Source organism: Camelus ferus, chromosome 7 (genome assembly GCF_009834535.1).
Source record: "Camelus ferus isolate YT-003-E chromosome 7, BCGSAC_Cfer_1.0, whole genome shotgun sequence".
Classification (NCBI taxonomy): domain Eukaryota; kingdom Metazoa; phylum Chordata; class Mammalia; order Artiodactyla; family Camelidae; genus Camelus; species Camelus ferus.
The window spans coordinates 4189005-4211037 of record NC_045702.1 but is presented as its reverse complement, the minus strand read 5'-3'; the positions used below and the strand labels follow the sequence as shown (position 1 = coordinate 4211037).

The window sequence follows — 22033 nt, the reverse complement described above, 5'->3', positions numbered from 1 at the left end:
ATTCCCCCACCCCTAAGCTGTTTCTGTTCCATGGACTAGGAGACACTTCAGGAAACACTGGCCCAGTGGTTCTCAAAGTGGTCTGTGCAGCAAGGTCTCCTCAAAAGTGTTTTTTCAAAGTACACATTCTCAGAATTTATATCAGACCACGGGTTTCCAGCCTCAGCACTTTGGATCGGGCAGTCCTCGGGGGAGGGGAGGGTACTGAGCTGTGTGTTGTGGGATGTCTAGCAGCATCTCTGGTCTTGACCCACCAGGGGAAGCACCACCACCAGCCTCCCCTCCCCCAAGTGTGACAGCGAGAAATGGCACCAGATGTTGCCAGGTGCTCCTTGGGGGCAAAATTGCCCCTGGTTGAGAACCACTATCCTGGTTCTGCCAGATGAGAATTTCTGGGTGCCAGGCCCAGTATTTTGTCTTTCTAAAGTCTCCACAAGTAGTCTTATTGCAATCCATCTGTGGACCCACACTGGGAACCAGTGGATTAGAAATTAAAACCTCCTGATTCCACAATAAAATTCCTTTCTCTCTGGCTTTTCTTTGCAAAGCTTTGATTTATCTTACTGAGAAGTTGACTCCTCCAGATTAAGTGCACCAAATTTACATGTTAGTTGTCCACTTTGGAATTTGGATTTGGGAGGAAGATGGAAGGTAGGGAAGGGAAAGGTCATTCAGACTCAGTAAGAAAGAAAGGGCTTATTGCTCCAACCTGAGGACAGGCTGGTGGAACACTTGAGAAAGTCCCCATGCTGATGGTCTCCGTGGCTTTTGTGCAGGCAGTGCTGGCCTTAGCTGTGTACTGGACATCATGACAAGTTGGTGAACACACATTAACAGGAATCATCATTGACAGCAGGGATGGGGTCACTCACGCTATCCCAATGGTCAGCAGGGCACCCAGTTCTGCTCTGTCTGTGGGCCTAACCTGATTTGAGGTGAAGGAAGCAGTGAAAGGAAAAAACCCTTCTGTTAATTAAAGCACCACTTTTGAAGACATACCTGTACTTAGCAAAGGTAACAAGAGTCTTTAAACCCAGTTATGTGAGAAAGTGGAAGATGCCTAGTGTCTGTGGCACTGGCAGTTGGAAATTTGCAGTAGCAGATTTGTGCAGTCTGGTGTCAGCAGTCGTCTGATGTCCCTGGGCTCTGCTTGGCCCCGGTGTTGCTTCGCTAGAAGGGTCTTCCTGGCTCCATTGTGAACTGTTACCTGGATATCAATGGGTGTGGTGCACGACCACTTAGGGGGTGAATCTGTGTTTTGTGACAAGATCAGGCTGGAGAGGAGTTGCTTCTTGTTTTTTAAAAATTATTTAAGAGCCAAGAAGGAGAGATTGTTCACCTTGACTTGCAGGATGCTCTGCAATGACACTTTTTGGTTTTAATTTTCAAAATATTACAGAAGTGATTTCCTAATTCAGGCTTCAAGAGACTATGTATATTTGTCCAATGGACTAGTTAAATGAATTATTTAAAGTTTGTTTTTTTTTGAAAATTAATTGAAGCTGTCTGAAGGGGGATTGCAGTGGGAAGTCCGACCCGCCCGTCCTCCTGCTCTTCCTCCTCCAGGTCCCTTCCCAGAGGCAACCCCTGATACTGATGTTTGTTATTTTGTGTATTACAAGTATCTTTTGTGCAAATATAGGTTTGTGTGTGTGTGCTAAGCTCCTTTTAAAAATGCAATAAATGAATCACTATGCTATACACTGGAAACTAACACAATTTTGTAAATCAACTAAGACTTCAAATTTAAAAAATGCAAACTAGGGTTTTTAAAAAACAATTCATTTACTTCAATTAAAAAATAGTCACTGTTTTATTTCAGGACGTTGCAGGGATGATGTACTAATATGCTGGTGCTTTAATACCTCAAAGTTCAGAAATCACTGCAGGGGGAGGCTGATGTGTCTACAGTCAGGAGGAAAAAGCCAAATCCTTCCCCTCTGTCCCTGCACCCTGCCAGTGTCCCCTTTGCCCGGGGGTGAGGAGAGGCAGGAGGCCTGCAGAGCATGCTCTGTGCTCGCAGCCCCTTCAGCCAGTCTCGGAACACTTCCCCCTCGTGGGTGTGAGGTGTGTTGGTGCCACTTGCTGTGTGGTCCTGCCTGGCTCCTCTCTGAGGTCACGTCCTCAGAGGTCAGTGCAGGCCGAGGTCAGGGCCTGTGCCTGTGGGCCTGCTTCCTGGCCTCCCCTGTGCATCTGAAACAAGTTTCACACTACGTGCAGGCCCACAGAGAAAGTTGTTGTTCAAATTTTTCTCTGTTTCTTAGTGCAGTTTTTTCCCCTAATTATAAAAATTACATTTATTGTACAAAATTTAGATAAAATGGAGAAATGTAAAGAAGAAAATAGAGTGACCCGCACCCCCCCAGAGGACCGTGTCACACCTTTTGGTGGCACAGTCTTCTGAGCTCTTTCTCTTAGACACACGATACACGTTTTAAGCACAGTTGGGATACCCTCCACCTGATTTCGTGTTCTAATTGTACAATGTGCTCCTGAAGTTGTATTTTGCATATTGATTTATCCCTGGTGTGTTTTTTGTTGTTAAACGCTCTGTGAAAAAATATTTAGTAACTACCTAACAGCCCATTGTGTGGGGACAGCACAGTCACTTCCTTGTTCTCCTGTTGTTGGCTGTGTGGGTTGTTCATACATTAATCTGTGATGAAGCTGATACTTAACATGGGTTGAATTAATTTTAGAAAATGTTATATGTAATGTATTGAGTATAGAAATTGTGAATAGTTTCTGTTTGCGAGAGCTACTGTTCTTATGATTTTAAGTTTTTGATTTTAATAATGTGTACATATCTTTTATCTTGATCTTAAATATTTTACAATTGGCTTGGGCTCCTGAGAAAGGCTACACACTCTCTCACTTCTAGAAGTTGGGCACCTCAGAAGGCATAAGAGGAATTCAGTCACCTGTTCTTGCAACTTCACTGGTGCCTGTCTGTGCTCGTACTCGGTGAGCTGACACATCCGGCAGACGGATGGGGGTTTGCTCCAGCTGTCTGTCTCCGGGAGCTTGTGACAAGCAGCCAGTGCCATCAGGGAGCTCAGAGTGCCTCCTCTACCTGGTGCAGCTGCAGGCGCTGTCCACTCGGACCGTCCGCTCCGGCGAGTGCGAGCCGGACCTTCCCAGCCTGTGGCCTGCGTGCTGAGTCCCGCCTCCAGGCCGCACGTGAGCTCCTGGCCCCGCCCCGCTGGCGATGGCCGGCAGCATGGTCACCCGCCAGCCGGGTGAGCTGATCTGAACTCCCCCCAGCATGGATCTCACATAGCATAGGGTTGAGGGGAACTCGCCAGACTGTTCCTTCCTCCCAAGTGCAGCTCTTGGTAGAGTGAGTGGACCGGTTGTTGAGTCCTTACATGCGTGCCCGAACTGTGCTGTGTGCTTGACCCGCTGCCTGTCACTGGGTCTCTTCTGTGCACCCACTCGCCCCACGTGATGGGTGAAGATGCCGAGCTGAAACGTTCATGTTAACAGGTGTGGCCATGGTTACTCTGCCCACAGATGTGGAACCAGGATCTGAGTCCAGGTTGTTACACTCTAAGTCCCGCATGCTAACCAGATTGTTGACTTTTAAATGCAAGCCAATTTGTAGTTGGTTTAAAAATTAATAGTTAAAACTTTTTCCTTTTTGTTAGAGGAACAATAAAATGACCCATTGTTCGGACAGACAGCAGCATTTTGGAAATTAACTGCCTTCTGTGGTTTTCTCTTCACATTCCTAATGGAAAGGCCACTTTGGTTGCTTACAGAGCATCTCAGGTTCTCCTAATGGAATTGCACGTGCATGGTCATTTTAAAGGCCCCCCAGTCCTGAGCTTTGCACAGAGTGGGGATTCAGTACCGCTTGTACTGCCGGGGCGGGTGGAGGCAGGAGACTGACTCAGAGTCCAGGGAGGGCTTCCCTCCTGGAGTTACTCACATGGTGTTTTGCCTCTCTGTCTCCCCAGGTGGAAGGTTAGGTAATTGGAAGCTGCATCAAACACATCCCTATTGCAGGTAGAGATATATGTATTTCATTCAACAGCTGCCAAGGGAGAGGGAGGTGGGAATCCCTCCTGAGCAACCACTGGAGACCGCAAAGGCCATTAAGGTAAAAACAGATGGGAAATGGGCCAGTTTGGGGGTGAGAGAGAAACGGTGTTTGCACACTTCCCCTTGTGGCTGCCACCCCTGCTCCCACCGTCCCTGCCCCCCCTCCCCATGAATGTGGGTCTCCATCTGTTTACCACTTGAATTAAGGGGCTGAAAGCTTAGCCTCTTCTCTGAACATGGATGCTTGTGGAGGTTCCAGCTGTAAGTGAGAGCAGCTTGATAACTGGTATTGAGCATCCTGCGTAGTACGATGTCATTTAATTGGAGCCTGATTAGACAGAACCTTCAATTAGCCAATGTGTCTTGCACCTCTCCCTCCAGGCTTCATTTCCCGAGTAAGGAGCAGACAGCAGCAGCAGTGACTGTGAGGAGTCCTGTGCAGTCAGCCAGAATTCAAACTCATTTCCAGCTCTTGCTGTGTGTGGTTCTGTACCCTGAGAATTACCATTCAGAGTGATGCTGTTCTAGGGTGAATCATTGAACAGAGTCCACCTGTGTTTTCTAGACTCCGTTACCATGCTGGAGGAGTTACAGGAAGCTCTAAAATTAAATCAGTAAGATTCGGAGGAAAATGGCTCATTGGTCCTTATTTAAAATGCCCACTTGACTGATCCATCAGTTTGGTCTTTGTGTCACTCTGTAGGTAGCAGTTGACAGACCCCTTTCAAAGCAATTTTCTCTTCAGGTTGCAAAATCAGGACAAATTACTGTTTTGTTTTTGTTTTGTTTTAGTCAAAATGAAGAGATTCTTAGTAATACAAGGATAATTATTATATAAAGAGCAAAGATTTTGTTTTTGGAGAAAAATTTAAGCATGGAAGTGACATGTGACCTTGAACACACAGTTTCTGAGCTGCAGGGGAGTTTAAGGGAGGTTAGCCTCCCCCCTTCCCTCCCACTTTTGCACCCAGTAACAAGCTGGTTGAAGGAAAGCTAGTGCCTGGGGGGAGTCCCACATTTTGCATGACACTCTTGGTGGACGGAGAGGTATTTTTAGGACAGGGTGCACAGGTGTGAGTCAGGGCTCCTGTGAGTAGGGTGGCTGGGTGCCCGGGTGTGCCCAGGACTAGAGTTTCCAGGGCTGGGGCACCTCAGAGCTTGGGTGTGTGGTCCTGGGCAGCCCATGGGAGTCAATCCTTTCCCTCTGGGGGAAGGTTTACAGAAGTAGCATAAGACTTTCTTTTTATGTTAAAATATTTCCTAGAACTTCCCCTAGTCCTTTCCTTGTGTTTCTTCAAGGAAATAAATTTGGATATTTGACCCAAGTTCCCTGGCCACCCCACCCCTGTCACCAGTGTGCCTTGGAGTCTCTAGCTCCCAACCGTTGGGGGCGTGCGGGCGAGTGGGGCCCTGAGTGTGCTGACTGTGACAGAGGCTGCTCTCCTAGTCCTCGTGGTGGGCTTTACCTTCCTCACTGGCTCTCTGGGGTCCATCTCTGACCCTGAACCAGGTTTGGCCCATTTGGGCAGTGACAGTGTATCACTCAGCCATGAAGGTCAGGAGTGAAAGAGCTCCTTGTGTTCCCTGCAGGTCAGCCACCCCAATCCCTGCTGTCAGTTAGTTCTTGCCCCACTTCTCTCTGTGGGAGTGGGTCAGAGTTACCCTGTGTCTTGTTGCCCCTGTGGGCAGGAGTGGGCCTGTGGATGCGTGGATTCTGTTGGTGGGGGACAGTGGTGGTCCAGGACTTGGGGCTGACACACTGCACACCATCAACTCTGTGGAGGCACTTCCTGCCTTCAGTTAAGCCTCTGAGTTGCTGCGAGACATTGACCTGGTGTCTTAGGACAACTTACTGTTTCTGCCCTCAGCCTGGTAGATTTGAAGTTGTATGGGGTGACCCACTCACTCAGTTATCAGTGAGCACAGGGGTGTGTAGCAAGTCTGGCCCATCAGTCTTACAGTTGTGCAGAGTATACCAAGGATGGTATTAGGTTTCATTTCAGGGATTCTAAGAAATTTTGAACTTAGTATCATGAAAATGCCTTCAGAGGTCCTCCTGAGCACCAGCTTTGGGCCTGACAAAGTGCAGGCATTGAACAAAGCCCACCTGGCCCACAGGAAGCTGACTTTCAGAATCCGGTACCCAGGGGCCAACTGCTGTTCTTGTGAGGTTAGCTCTAAGGACAGATGATCAACCCAGAGACCCCCAGTCAGGCATCACCAGCTGAGGAAACACTTTGCACAGCACAGGCTGGGGCTGGCACTGAGCGGGTTCTCATGCCCCAATGTGTGGCAGCTCCATCCTGTCAAAGTCGGGCTTTCCTTTGGTTCATGGTCCCAGCACCTTATAAAGTGCTCTGCCATTTACTTATTTATCACTGTCACTTGTTACTCTGACTCTCAGCCAGTGTATGGGCCAGTGGGCAGGGGTCTGTGTGTGTTTTATTCACTTGTGCATCCCACGTGCCTAGGCACTCACTAACTCTCTGTCATGGAGCCACTGAGTGTGCTGTGTCAGACCGCAGAGCAGGTTAACCACCTGCCAATCGGATGTGGTGACCACAGGGCCAGATCTGCTGCCTTCAGATCTGGGTTGGGCTGCGATGCGGGTCTGCTTGTCCCAGTGGGTGGCAGCGAGTGCCTGGGCAGGTGCCACGTGGGGGCATACAAGGAGTAAGAAGAGAGGAGATGGAGACTAGGGACTTGATAGGCACCGTCAGACATCATCTCAGATAGTAGGCAGCAACATGTGACACAGTGAGGCTGGGACTAATAGCAGAGCTGGAAAGAAAGCAGAGTACGTGGCCAGAGCATAGCTGTTAGACATCACTGAGCCCAGTAAGTGTCCCTTGGAGCTGTGGCATTGGGCAGGACTGATGTCGGGGGTTTGTGGTGCTGGAGTTACTGGGTGTTTGCCGGAGGGCAGACTGGGTGGCCGCTAATGCCTGGTGACATCTCTGTGTGTGTGTCTGCAGGAGAAGTACTGTCACATTTGCCCCAATATAGTCAAGAAGTTTGCCAAGTATGACGTGGATCAGCGGAAGTGGATCAAACAGCAAACAGGGAACAATGCCATAAGCCAGAAGAAATTCATTATCGATGTTGGCTAGGAAAGTTTCCCAGGCCCTGAAATTTTCTTTCACCCAGAGGTAAGACATTTGCTTTCTGAGTGTGCAGAGAATGACGTGTGTGGAGCAATGCTGTCACCTCGTGTGTGCAAGAGTGGCTCCCCGTTGGGCTCCCAAGTGAGGTGGCCACCTTTCAGGGAGGACCTTGGGAGTGTAGGCTGCAGCTTCAGTGGCTGCTCTGGCTCCTGCATGGTCCACGCACTTGACTGGGTGTTTCATCATGCTCCTCTTTGGGTCTGGCTATCTGTTAAACAGTTAATGGTTGGTTAAACCAAGAGTGGTTAGGAAGAAGCTTTAAGAGCAATAGAAGAGAATGGATTTGAAATTCATCTCCTACTGATATGAAAACTAGTTAATCTCGAGGATTGATTGGAATTTGCCTCTGTATAAGAGTACGATAGCGTACATATAACCTTCCCATCACACATGACGATCCATCCCCAGTCCAACATTTAACCCAGTACAGCTGGTCCTGCTGTGTTCCCTGCTGCAAGTTAGATAAAGCTTCTGTCTGAGGACAGCCTTGGAAAGAAGAATTAAAGATATCATCAGTTTAGCAAGTAGTCACAAAGAATTATTACTGCGTTTGTAAAAGCAGTAACTAAGAGGCAATATTTTAAGGTTTAAGTAAAATGGACTTTATTTGTATTTTGGTATATTTTTCTGCCTCATTCAGTTTACATTTAATAGGTAAATACAAACCACTGCCTGTTCTTCGATGTGTATGACTGTTCAGGGAAATGGCACACAATGTATGTCTGACAGTACCTGATATCACGGCACTCATTCGCTCGTGATAGTCTTCAGTTAAAATAGACATAAACCAGCAAAGTCCAGTGAACAGCTGCATGGCACCTTCTTCTTCCCTCGAGCACATTGACACTTTTCATGATTTTTAAAGCATTTTTAAGAATTTTGTAATTGAATTACTTATACTTTAGCTTATTTCACTTATGGAATTGAATGTAAGATTTTTTAGTTAATAACATGGTTATTACCATATTGATTGTTTCACCTAGAAGCCACCACCATTCCCCATTCCCAGTCTTCTAGCTCAGATTTACAGTGTGAGTCACTGACTAGGTTTTTTCTTATATCCTGGCTAACTTTTTCATGACATTAGTGTCTATACATCACATGCTCATTATCTACAATATTTTTCATTACATGCCACATACACTGAGCACTTGCTTTTTACAATCTCATATAAAGTTTGAGTCACTGTGTATTCTAACGCAGGGCTGGTCTGTCTTTGTTACTGTTTGATTTCTTTTCCCTCTCTAAACCCACACATTTCATCTCTTGAAGGGACATGTCACCATCACTCCATGCACAGAGTCACTTGGATTAATTTGACACATTCATTCCAATGTGATGGTTTAAAAGGCATAGTGAATTCTGTATTTGTTAAAGTTACATTTTAAAAAAGTTGTTGAGAGAAATGTGTATTGTTTCTTTTATATCTGTACAAAATTCTGTTCACCAACCCTGGATTTTATGCAATCCATCTCAGATGTTGTTGACAAAGTAACACAGAACTGTCCCATTGATGTCCACCATCTGCTATATAAGGTATAAGCTGCTTGGGTAACATGCTTGGATTTCATTCTGAAATTAAAGGCCCAGCATTCTGAGAATAATAGACCCTTACCATCAGTCTGCAGATAGTCCTATTTGACTTCTGTTTTATAGGATTTGTTAAGGGCCTGATTCCTGGTAAAATATTTTTCTTGGAGTGAGGGTGACTTAAATGCTTGGCAATATAACTCAGTTAGCCAGAAGTATTTGATTTAAATATTCTAGTATCTCTTATTCTTATCTGCCCAGCTGTATTTTTAAATTGGACAATTTTAACCCTCCATGTTGACTGAAAGATCAAGGGGGTCCTTCCCCTCTTGCTTTCTGTGAGTTTGCTGGTCTTGCTTCATGAGTATTTAGATTAGTGCCAGATGTGTTGTTGTCAGAGAGAAGGAGGAATCTGAAATGAACAATCAGAAAATGCTCATGTAATGTTTCTCCAAAATTCTTTGAGTGCAGGGAATTTTGAAACTTGAAAGGAGAAAAAGGCAGTTCATGTAACTGTAGGATGAAGGAAGTGTTGCTGAAAGCCAGAGGGGAGGGGCAGAAAGTGGCAGTCAGCTGGCCCTGCTTCCCTGCCTGCTCACCTCTGTCTGCACATCCTGCTCTTCCCCCAAGACCACGTCTCCCCTTCACAGATGCAGGGGCCTGCACCTTAGGGGGGAGAGGACCAGGCTCAGTAGGGAGGGCTTAATACAGTTTATTTCATCTGGACAGTAGAATACTATTCAGCCTTTAAAAAGAATGAGGTAAAGCAATGTAAATTCAAATGAAAAGATGTCTACAGTATATATTGTCAAATGAAAAAGCAAGTTGTAAAATTTACACATAGTATTATTTCATTTTATTTAAATATAGTTTGTATGTGTGTGTGTGTGTATGTATGTGTGTATGTGTGTGTGTGTGTGTGTGTGTGTGTGTGTATATGTATGTATGTAAGAAAAAGTTTTGAATGATATGTGCTAAACTCCTTAAAGGAAATAAAATATATCTGGGCAAGAGATGGATAACTCTTACTTTCTACTCTTTGTGTTTTAAAATTATTTGAAATTTTATGGTTAATAAATGTTATTTTTATTATTGGAAAACATTTTCTATATAGACAAATTTGATGGGTAAAAACAAATTATAATTTGGTTTTTATTGGTATATAACCTTAATTAAACACCTCTCTCCTCCAGTAAATGTGCAAGGAAGGGAAAGCAAAGGCAGATGGGAGTATTAAGTTTAGTGCAGTATGTGTCCTGTCCCTACTTCTTAAATCTCACATAACATTAGCTGTGTCTTCCTGTCCATGAAAGCAAGGAACAAGTGTGCACTGTTTAGTCTTGTTTCCAAAACAGGGGCTTGATGAGTGAATGAATTTAATATTGAGGCCCCAAAACACCCCTTTCTGCGAGCTCACTTGCCAGGTAACAGCCTGCTTTCCAGGCTCGGTGGTGGGAACTATAGGTCGATTTTCTTTTGATGAAGCAAGTAGGAGGAGGCTTGCTTTAGGTCCTGCTGACAACACCTGAGATCTTCTTGGTCACTGAGTGAACACCTTACTCAGGCTCATTGACAAGAAAAAGGTGGTGGAGAATATAAAATGTGGCTTTGAAAATTCAGACATTTTAGAAAACCAAAACTATTTTTTAGAAGTAGTCATAATCTAATTTTTATTTCAGTCTGTTCTGTAGATAAGGGTGTTCACATGCTGCTTTTTTTTGTTCAGTTTCCAAGTGTGATGGAGGTTGGGTCTGGAGGATGCTAGTGTGTGAGAGCTGAGTCCTGGAGGCCTGTGATTTATCCAGGAGGTCAAGTCATTGCAGGCAGCATGTGCTGCTTGAAACCAGTTTTCAGCCCTGGCTGGCTGTGGGCATCACCCCCGGAGCTGAGTCCCCCCACGTTGCACCCCCCAGAGATTCTGATATAATTGGCCCAGGCATCCTGATTTGAAAAGCTTCCCACTTGATTCAATGTGTAGTCACATTGAGAGACACTGTGAGCAACTAGTTCACTCTGGGGGTAGTCAGCGTTGAGTAACTTTCATGCTTTCCTTGAGAGCAAAGCCAGTTTTGGGTGCTTTGTAACGCGACTGGTGTCTTCTGTTCCTGAATTCTGTTTATCAGATATCTGGGTGTCTACTAAATACAAGACACTATTGTTGTTCAATTAGAGGATTTAAGTACGTGTGAGAGATGGTTCTTGTCTTACTAAGAACTAAAATAATATCGAAATAATTCTGAGGGGAACCACCACAAGCGAAATGTCATTTGAGTGAATTATGCAAGTGACGGTGACTGAAAGAAGGGGCAGATGGCATCTAGTGAGAGGGAGTGAGCAAGAGCCTGGGGAGGGTGGCACCGGGCTGAGTCTGGGGCGTGGCCTGCAGAGAAAAGGGGGGAGGTGGGGCAAGTGCAGGAGCATTGTGCAGACGGGTGGGGGCGGGCAGGTGTTGAGAAACCTGCTGTGGGTGGAGCCCCAGGGCACTGGACGTGGTGGGAAACAAATCCAGGCGGGAGGGTGGGGCCAGCAATAAATGTTTAAACCTGCTCTAGCAGTGGGTTGGGAGATTGGTAAAACATTTTTATTCATTGTGTTTGTAAAGCAGATGTGAATACATCTTGGTATAGTTCAAGGAATGACTTTTCTGTAACAGATTGCTTGAATTGGGTAGATACGTTATAATTATGTTAATACCTTTAAAATCAGAGAAGCATGTTGCAGAGTAAATGAGCTATATATATAAAATTTTTATTTTCAATGTTGAATGAGTTAAAATACCCTTAGTACTTGAGAGAGAAAAATACATATTTTAAGATGTCATTGTTTTTTTCAGCCCTTTTCAAAATAGGCCCTTTATTCAGGTGAAATCCTGAGTGAAGTCACATGTGAATGGAGCAGAAGGTAGTTCGGGGCGGGGTGGTGGACAGAGAGGGTTAAGAACTCTGCCCGTTCAGCCCTGACTCCGGTTCATACCCCATAGCTCTTATTTGATGCTACCTGCCGAGGTTCCTGGAAACCGTCGTGTCTTGGGAGGGGAGACAGGGGTCTTTGTGTTACTGGGGGTGAGGGTGGGGTTCAGGGTGATGTGGACCCTGAACACTGGCTCGCCAGGTCGGGGGGCTTTCCGAAGCCTGTTGTCACTTAGCACAGTCGCCCCTGGACATGTGTGGCTGGGGAGGCCCTGCAGCGTGACTGTATGACTGAAGAGCCGCACTGAGAGTCCCTTCATGGGATGCGAACTTACCTGGCTGTGTATGTGCTAGTGGGACGGCTCCGGCCCCTCCCAGCCCCGAGGCTGCCGTGACTTCCTGGTCAGAGCCGGGAGTGCGCACGGGAGTTGGAAGGGCGGTCTGGTCAGAGGAGGGACTGCTTGCAGGACCAGGTGGAGGAGGCCAGAGCGTCTGCGAATCTGGAAGGACCCCAGCATCCTTGGACCTAACGTTTGAAAATGAGCCTGGCTGTGCACAGGGGCCCGATTCTGCAGGGCCCATAGGGAGGGGGCGATGAGAGCTGTGGTTTAAAAGGGCTCTGGGGAGAAGTGGCACGTTCTGGAGGGGCCTTGCGTGGAGTTGGACTTCATCCTAAGTGTGTTGAGGGTTTTATGCAGGAGGCTGTGTAATCTGACTTAGGTTTTAGGACAGTGCTTGAGCTGCACCAGAGGGAGTGGGTTGGAGCCAGGGAGATCCGGGTGAAGGCCGCTGGGTCCTGTGGGCGAGGCCGCACGGTGCCCGTGTTGGGAGGTGGCAGTGATACGGAGTGTGGTGTGGATGGAGAGAGAGGCCCTGAGGGGTTCGCAGACCCTTGATGAGCTTCGAGAGGCTCAGGTCTCTGCATGTCTAGGAGGAGGGGTGTCGTTTACTGAGAAAGGAAGTGCGGGAGAAAGGAGGGCCTTCGAGGAGGCGTCAGGGATGAGGTCTGGCTTCTGGAGGCTGGGAGAAGATCGGGCCAGACTTTTGGGGACTGTCAGTGTTCTGGAGGAAGTGAAAGGTCCGCAGGAGCACGTGCCGCTGAGAAGGCAGGAGGGCCGTGGGCAGAACCAAGGAAGCCGGATTTCAGGGGGCGGCAGCAGGGAGACCAGAGGGACCGTGTCAGGGTTCTCCAGATAGCAGCCGGTCGCTGTTACTTGCTCTCTGTCTCAGGACTCATTTTAAGGAGGTGGTCTGTCTGGCAAGTCCCAGGTTCACAGGGCGGCCAGCAGGCAGCAGGCCCAGGCAGGAGCTGACGCGGCAGGCTTGAGGTGACTCCTCTGCTCTGGGAACACTTGAGTTTTGCTCCTAAGGCCTTGCGCTCCTCGGATGAGGCTCCATCATGTTACGGAGGGTCCTCTTTCCTTGATGTTAACCACACCTGCAGAGTGCCTTCCCCGCAGCACCTCAGATCGCTGGGTGCCCCGGCCAGGCCAAGCTGACACAGAAGATTGACCACCGTGGGAGCAGGAGGGAGGGGCTGAAGAAAGAAGAGAAGTAACGCTCCGGAGTCAAGGGAAGACAGCTGCCATCAGCCGCGTCAGGTGATGCTGAGATGAGGCCTCGCAGCCCCGAGGCCACGAGCGTCACGTGGGCATCCCCTAGGACAGTGTGGGTGCCGCACCGTCCATGGTTTTGAAACAGGTTTGTTCAGATTTTGGTGGGATTGCAGTCTCTGAGTTCAGTTTGAGGGTAAAAAGAACTCTTGTCCCTAAGGAGAGGTAGCCTTTCAAGAACGCAGTTGAGGGACGGTTGCCCGGAGCTTCTGACCGAGCTGTCATTTTAACCTGCAGCGAGTGGTTGGGGTCGAGGCCTCGCTGTGGGCATTTTACTCGCCCCCAGTTGACTGGGGAAGTGGGGAAGTACGCAGGGCGGCGGCTAGGGGGCGCTGTGTGTCTGCCAAACTGGGTTGAGAGTAAGAATAGAGCCTCTGGCACAAACTCTACTTAGCATTACAGGATCGGGGATTTTTGTTATTTTTAGTACCATCTAAGGTGTTAATTAAATGAACTTATTATTAATATAGACTTGATCTTTCTGACCTAAGTGCCAAGTGACTAACAGGTGACGTGTAGATTTATGATGATCTAGGTGCTGGGATCTCCTTTTACTAGTGTAAGGACAGGGCCTTTCCATTTGGAGAGAGGATGTACAGTTGAGGCTTTTATTTGGCATCATGGAATAAACATTTAGGCAGCAGGGTAAGGTCCTGCCGTAACTGCTGAGGTCTGTCAACAGATCCAGTTAACACAGCGGACCACCGCGCTGAGTGGAAGGTGTGCTGTGCAAATAAGGGTCCGTGGCCATCCGGCAGGCCGGAGGACTGCAACCTAAAAAACACAGTGTTAGGGTAGAAAATTGAGACTCTACAGATGAGCAGAGATTATTATTTCCAGCTTAAAATGCATTTAGAAAATTTGAGAAGTACTAAAATCTTTAATAAGAAGAATAGCAGTCACCTCTTATTACTTTGACTATCTTTCTCCTTTGTTTTTTTTTAAATATAAATAGGAAGATAAATGCATCGCGTTCCAGCCAGGCGGCCCTCTCCTCTGACCAGCCTTCCCCCAGGGCTGGTCACCTTAGGCCATGCCCACCCACGTCCGCACTTTCTACCCTGGAGGCTGGAGTTCTGCAAACAGAGCCCACGTCTGGGGGAGGCTAGGATTCTAGGCTGAGTCAGGGATTCAGGGATGAGAATAGTCTGGGTGCTCTCACTTGGAAGCAGCAGCCGAGCAGAGTACAGGGGCTCGTTCTGGCCGGCAGCCCGCCTGGTTAGGGCCGGGCAGGAGATGTTATGTCCGTGTGTGCTGCTGGCCGCGGGCCGCTGACTGCCTTGTCCGCGTGGACGGTGCCCGCTGGGTGCACCCACGCTAGCTGCGGCTTCCTTGTCTGTAGCAGCTGGTAGGAGTTAATGTGTGAAATGTGAGGATAAATTTGGATGGTCTTGCTCTGAGCTCACTTCTGCCTGCAGGTGGCACACGTCAGGCGGGAGAGCCTTGGGGACTCCACGCTGTCGCCTGGAAGTGAGTGTGCAGGGGGCCCCTCGTCCAGCTTCCTTCCTGCCAAGTCTCAGCTCCTGCAGCCTCTTCAGTGAGGCCCCAACTCCAAAGTAGCCCTCCCTCCACCACTTTGTTATATCGCCCTGTTTTAAAAATGCAGCTTTGAGATATAATTACATACAATAAACCGCATCCGCTTTAAGTGTACAGTTTGAAGAGCTTTGACACGTTTACAAAGCCATGTAGCCACCACCACAGCTCAGACACAGGACAGAACCGTCACCTGCGAGAGGCCCCCTGCCCTCAGCCCCAGCCCCGGGGAGCTGGTCTGTCTCCCGGGAGCACAGGTGAGACACGAACCCCCGGAGTCTCGCAGACATGGACTCGTGCAGCGAGTTCTCTGTTTCTGACTCCTTTTCCTCAGTTCATGTTTTCGAGTTGCCGGTGACGTAGTTCATTCCTCTCTAGTGCCGAGTGGTGTCTGCAGTGTGGAGTTGCCAGTGTGCCCACTGATGGGAATGTGGGCTGTTTCCAGTTTTTGGCTGCTTCAGAAAACCTGCTGTGAACATTTGGGTACAGTCTGTGTGGGTATATGTTTTATTCCCTTGGGTGGGTACTTAGGCACGCAGTTGCTTTGTCCTATGGCAAGTGTGTGTCTGACTTAGTTAGAACTCCTGAACTTTTCCCACAGTGGTCATACCATTTTCACCCCCACCAACGATGTACAAGAATTTCATTTGTTCATATTTTAACCTGAAGTTGGTGTGTAATGGCTGTAATTTGTATGGTCCTGATTGCAAATGCTGTTGACTGTCTTGTCAGGCACGTAGTGGTCACTTTGTGTCTTCTTTTGTGACATGTCTCTGAATCTTTCACCCATATTTTGTTGGCTTCTTTATCTTACTGAGTTGTAAGGGTACTTTTTATATTCTGGACAAAGTCCTTCGTTAGGTGTGTAAGTGCTTTTTCCTAGTCTGTGGCTCGTCTTTTCATTTTCTTAGTGATATCTTTTGAAGAACAGTTTTCATTTTATGAAGTCCAGTGTATCCATTTTTATTTTTATGGTTCATGCTTTTTGTATCCTATCAAAGACACCTTTGCCTATGTCAGAGTCATGAAGATTTTAAGAAAATATCTTCTTCTGGAAGTTCTGTAAGTTTTAGCCTGTACGTTTAAACTTATGATCCATATTGAGTTAAGTTGTGTGTGTGAAGTAAGGCAGTAAGTAAATGTTCATCCCGCCACGGATGCTAATTGTTCAGCATCTTTCCCTGCTGAAGTACCTTGGCAGTTTTGTCTGTAATTGTTTTAACATGTACACAGCACTGTTTTTATTGTGTGAATGAATGAAAAAAGTGAACCTTGTATGTTATGTCTTCGAAGGCAACTCAAGATCTTGCAGTGCTTCTGAAGTATCATGATGAACATTCATTTTCATACTCTGGTGAATTAATTTCTAATTAAAAAACCCATTACAGAGATATGACAATAATTGCAATAACTGACCCAAGACTGTGTCCTGGGCCGGAGAGAAAGATGCTGTAAAGAATGTTCCTGGAGCAGGTGACAGAATTGGAATGGCAGTGAAGGATTAGAGAAAGGTTTTGTATTAATACAAGTTTATGAAGTTGAGACTTGTTTTCTGAGGCTTCTTTTAAGATACGATGACGAGGATGCATTTAAATTGTGATTTTTAGGAGCAAACAGGTATGCAGTTTATGTGCAGGTGTTACCAGGTGAAGAGACCTGTCTTCAAGAAGACAGGGATGGGAGCACCTTGTTTTACCTTATTTAAGATGGCCGTCTGACCTGCCAGGGGCTTGGTGCTGCCCACCTTCCCGCCGGCCCTGTCAGGATGCGAGGATGCAGTCAGTGAGTGGGGTGCCCTGAGGGGGTGCTTTCATAACTGCAGCAGCCGTGCGCGGCCCCTGGACTCTGACAGGCACCGAACCCTCGCTTGTTATTTCTGAGATGTTTCTCCGCCGGCGGCGGTGTGGCGGTGATTATCCGTGGCATTGGTCCTGGGGCAGGATGCTACCTGAAAGATCTAGGTTTGCAGTTAAGAAGTGATAGATGCCTGGTGGTCAGCGTGGGGAGGGGTGTTGGTGGGAGACCCTCCCTGGAGAGCCGGGACGGGTGGCAGCAGACAGGTCGGTACACAGGGAACGGGCACGCGGGTGCGCGCCCGGTCCTGGTGGCAGGCGGCCTTCCCCGGGTGCTTTTCTGCCATTAGACGTTCTGGGGGCTCTCGTGGGTAGCGCTGCTTTCCTGGGTGGGGGCAGCCACAGGCTGTCGGTCGGGGCTCTGGGCACCCGCGGAGCCTCCCCCGCTGGGAAGAGCCAGGGAAGGTTTAGCTCAGACCCACCCTCCGTTCCCGGCCCTAAAGACCAAGCCCAGAGCCTGCCTTAAAACAGGCTGCGCTTGAGACTCTCGGAGACAGTGGGACACGTTCGTCCCGCCGGAGGCCTTGTGGAGGCTCCGGCGCCGACACGTGTCTCCAGCTCCGCAGCTGGAGAGCTTGTTCCACTTGACCCACAGTCAGCAGGTCACGGAGGTGAAACTGCTCCCTGCAGACACTGGGGGGTGGGGCATGGGTCCCCAGTGGACACAGCATCACTGGGTCCTCATGGTCCTGTTGCCTTTCTGCTCCCCCGATGTCACCTGCTAATCCCGAGTCTGAGTGGGGGGTTCACAAGGAAGGAGGACGGTCCCTTCCTGCTCAGCGCTGGCTGGGAGGGGCAGTAGGAGGCTGGGGAGGACCCTTCTCATCTGCTCACCTGTCACCTGGTCACTGGGGCCAGGAGGCTGTGTTTCCCCAGACCCGCAGGCTTGGTGAGGGATTTACCGTTCAGACACAGACACAGCTTCCCGGAGGAGTCCTGACCCGGGCAGTCAGGGGGCTCCAGGCTGCCGGGGGGGGCTCGAAGGAGAGCTTTCTTGGCTCTGTGAAGAGTTGCTCGATTTTCTTCTCTGGTTTTCTCAAGTCATATTTTCTGTAAGAAGGTGAAGTCAGAATACACTTAACTTCACTTTCATCATCCTAAGTAATATCCTGCAGCCTGGAAGATGTGGCTTTACCTCTCACCAGAGGCTGGTGAGAGGGTTATGCAGCTCCCCCACCCCGTCCACACACTGGCTCCCGCGTGGCCGCTGGGCCGCGTCTCGCGTCTCAGCGGGGTGGAGGGTCGGGTGGCAGGGGTGTCCCCGCTCACTCGGACGTGCCCCCTCCCCCAACCCCCAGCAAGCCCTGCTGGTAAGGCCTGGGGGTGGGTTGGAAGGCTGCCCCCAGTGATCACTAAGGCAAAACAGTTAAAAGATCAAGTGTTTGGCCTTAGATTTTTATTATAACAACTCATTTGTCGATTTATACAATTTGTTTTGGCCTCCTGGACCTTGCAGAGCTTCGCACTGTCCAGAGGGAGCACGTGGGAACAGACTTGCTCTATGCTTTCACTTGGTTACAATTGAGGAAAAGCACTGATTGAAGAATTTGTGACTCAAGAAAAAAAATACAGTTTATGCTTTGATAGCATTAACCTTGCTTCGGTTATTATCTCTCCGTGTAGGTTGCAGTGTGTTGTTCAGACCAGTGGTTGGGCGTGTGGGGCTTTTGTTGTGGGTGGGACCCCGGAACAGGAAACTCTGCTTTGTGTCTTTTAGAACGTCGTTCTTTCTGGAGGCTCGACAATGTTCAGGGATTTTGGACGCCGACTGCAGAGAGATCTAAAGAGGGTGGTGGACGCCAGACTGAAACTCAGCGAGGAGCTCAGTGGCGGCAGAATAAAGGTTGGGGCCCGGGGGTGGGGGCAGGCTCTCAGGTGGGCCTCTGCGCCCAGCTGCCCCGCTTCCTCCCGCCCAGAGCTGCAGGGGCCTCGCTCGGCTGGGTGGCGTGGAGCACAAGGGGCCTGAAGCTCTTTCTCAGCCACCCTGTGAAACTGCGTCCAGAGGCTCGTTGCCTGCACTCGTCCCCGGTGTGCAGTGAGGACTGATGTGCCAGCAGTCTCTCTGCCCTTTGGGAGGGCAGCTTGTGGGTAACGACCAGTATCCCGGGAGAGGGAGTCAGTTTACCCAGAGGATCGTGACTGTCCTTTGGAAACATCCTTATTAAACTAAAATAGCTCATGTCAGCAGAGCTGCATGTGTTCCTCCAAGATGACCATTCTTAACTAGCTGCTGATTCTCCTCGAGCTCTAAGCGAGGCTGGGCCTCGTGAAAGGTGAGTGGCAGCAAACCTGCACGTCCGACTCACCTGGTGGAATCACACTGTTGGCAAAATGTAATTTCTTATAATATTTTAAGGACATCTAGTTTTTTTTTTTTTTTTGAATTATCTCTAAATGCTAAGACATCTCATTTGTTTAGTAAAAAATAATCAGTTGAATTAGTTACTTGGATGTTTTACTTTTTAAAATGCCTCTAGGTAAAGGTAACCCTTGACTTCTGTTGTTTTAATTTTTTTTTTTAGGGGGTAGATAATTAGGTATATCTATTTATTTCTTTTGGTGGAGGTACTGGTGGAGGTATGCTGGGTACCACGTGAGCTACACCCACCCCCTGGTAACCCTTGACTTCTGTACTTTGTTCTGTGCATGGCTGGGCCCGGGGCAGGGGGGTTTGGCAGCAGGATCAGCTGAGAATCTTCCTCTGGAGGCAGAGCAGGGCTAATGCCGCCACAGAGCAGGGATGCTTGGACCTCAGGGTGGGAGGGGTGCCTCCTGTCCGCAGAAAGGTGTCGGACGCGTCTGTCCGTCCATCCGTCCGCGCTGGTGAGTAAACCCGCACCTCTTCCTCTTCCAGCCGAAGCCCGTGGAGGTCCAGGTGGTAACGCACCACATGCAGCGCTACGCTGTGTGGTTCGGGGGCTCCATGCTCGCTTCGACCGTGAGTGCTTGTCCCGGCTGCCCTGTTGTCATGTGTGTGCCACCTGCACGCAGGTTAGGCTGTGTGTGTGCCGACTGGTGTGGCTCTAAACAGCCGCACACTTAATTCTGCCAGATAGGAAAGATATTTCAGTTATCCTTTACATCGCACCCCCTGCCAGTTAGGGGTTACAGGTAATACGGATGAGGGAACCGGAAATAACCCAAACATCTTGCATTAGTCGTTAATTCTAGTGCTTTTTCCAAGTAATTAGAAATTTTTCTCCTCCAATTTGTGACTAGCTAACGAACCACTAATTTTGGGCGAGCACAAGGAGAGACTGTATAAATTTTTAAAAAATGAAGTCAACTCCTGTTAAGTAGTTGAGGTCCTTGGAGAGGTCAGAGTTTGTGGCAGGCCGGGTGGAGAAGGGGTTTGGGTCAGGAGAGCCATTTGCTCACTCGGGGTTTAGTCCCGTCCGCTCCCGGCGCGGTCACTCTCCCTCTGGTTGTCGCCTCCGCAGCCCGAGTTCTTCCAGGTGTGCCACACCAAGAAGGACTACGAGGAGCACGGCCCCAGCGTCTGCCGCCACAGCCCCGTCTTCGGGGTCATGTCCTAGCGTCGGCGTGGACACCACCGTCTGGGAGTGTCGCATCGGCGCCAAGTGTCCTTCCCGACCGGAGACGCCGTGGTCCTGTACATAGTGCGTGTGGTGTTGGTGTCAGAGCGTGCTCGTGTCGCCGCCCAGTGCATGAGGCGCCCGGAGTCCATTCAGTAAAAGCCATCTCCGTGCCCTGTTCCATGCCCGCCCGCCCCCCGCGGCCGCCTCCCCCGGAGCTTCTAGTTCACAAGTACAATTCAGAAAGAATTCAACCCCGACTCTCAAAATTGTTAGGAAAAAACCTAGAATGTGGCGCAAAATAGTACCGTCCCCCTCCCCCAGGGCAGAGTATGGGGCTGCGAACCCTTTTCCTCCCAGACTATTTTTGTAAATAAAATGTTACAAACTTGAAATACAAATTGATGTTTATATTTCCAGTCATTTTGTATTTATGGTATTTGGTACAACTGGCCGGTCTGAGCACGAGTAGATCTCGGTGTCCTGGAAGTTGTAACAAAACATTACTAATTGTGAGGCATGTCCTGATGCTTGTAGGCAGACAAAACAGAGCAAATGTCTTTGCCACATGTTTGCTAGGAAGTGATCACACTTACCAGCGTGATCCGAAGTTTAAACACTAAGCAGCATTGTATGAGAATTATTACAGACAATGTGTCTTTTCCTTTTCTTGTTCGAACTTTCTGGAACTGTTTTATAGAAGATGCCAGTTTGCCGGTTTGCCGTTGGTGAGTTGGATGAACTACTACATTGTAATAAAAGCAGTTAGACTCTTTATGAAGATTTCCTGTTGTGCTGTGGTGGTCTTTGGTTTCCCCCTTCATGCCCAAACGATGAAAGAATAGTGGCGTTTGTTGCACATCGGTGTGGACTTGATGGTTGACACCAGGTCTGTCGGAGGAAGTCTCCTGGAGTGGCGAGGAGTGCCCGCCTGCGCTGGAAGTGCTGTGGGGGAGCTGGGGGAGCTGGGGGAGCCTAGTGGTGTCCAGCCTCCCTTCCTAGGGATTCAGAATTCATGACTTTAAGCTTCTAGTAACTACTCTGACTGAGTAGATTGCTGGGTCCAAAGGTCATTTGCTAAATTAAGAGATTCAGTTTTATCCCATTCTTCTTGTAATACTTTTTAAACTGTTATTATGGTATTTCTTCTAAGATATAAAGTATATTTTACTCTCAAAATCTGCCTTTGGTTTTAATTTTTTTTTCTTCTAATTATTTTTGATGGAGGTACTGGAGGTTGAACCCAGGACCTGTGCATGCTGAGCACATGGTCTACCCCTGAAGTTTACCCCTATCTCCCCTGAAAATTTGCCTTTGTAAAGAAACATTTGGTCATATTTAAGGTTAGGAGGAAGTTTGGGAAAAGTAAACCCTCCTCTCAGTATGGTAAAACCTGAGCTTCCTGTGCCTGGGGTCACCCTTTTTCCTGATGGTCAGTGTCCCCAGACCCACTAGCACCTCGGTGGAGAGTCTCAGACCCCTTGGTTTTTCTTTTGTCCAAACAGACTTGTCTCTGCTTTCCCTCTGGGGTTTGCGCTACTCAGGGTCCCGGGACTGTTCTGCTTCCTCCTGGCCTTCCAGCCGTGGTGTCACACACGCTCGGCCATCAGTTTGTCCTCCACGCGTTAGCGAAGAGTAGTTCCCTCTGCACCGCGCTCGCCATCTTCCTCTTCTGCTCAGGGACCCCAGGACCTGTGGGGGTTCCTCCCAGGCTCCCCACGGGGCCCTGGGCCTCCCCAGCCTCACTGTGCTCTGTGCTCACGCCTTGTTTCTACACTGTGGGGGACTCGGTCAGCAGGTGCATTTCCCGCAGATGCCCAGTGACGTGCTCCTGTGTGCTGGTACCAG

At 48.7% G+C, this 22033-nt stretch overlaps 1 protein-coding gene across 1 annotated transcript in view; it reads left to right on the top strand.

The window, feature by feature from the left end:
* Window positions 1-20966, top strand: part of ACTR3B (actin related protein 3B) — a 62100-nt gene extending 41134 nt beyond the window's left edge. The window contains 8 exon segments of the mRNA XM_032483050.1: window positions 777-884; window positions 3960-4017; window positions 4020-4102; window positions 7020-7191; window positions 8644-8744; window positions 18367-18492; window positions 19504-19587; window positions 20090-20966. Of these exon segments, the coding sequence (XP_032338941.1) occupies window positions 777-884; window positions 3960-4017; window positions 4020-4102; window positions 7020-7191; window positions 8644-8744; window positions 18367-18492; window positions 19504-19587; window positions 20090-20185 (828 nt within the window). The 3' untranslated portion in view covers window positions 20186-20966.
* The last annotated feature ends 1067 nt before the right edge of the window (window positions 20967-22033 follow it).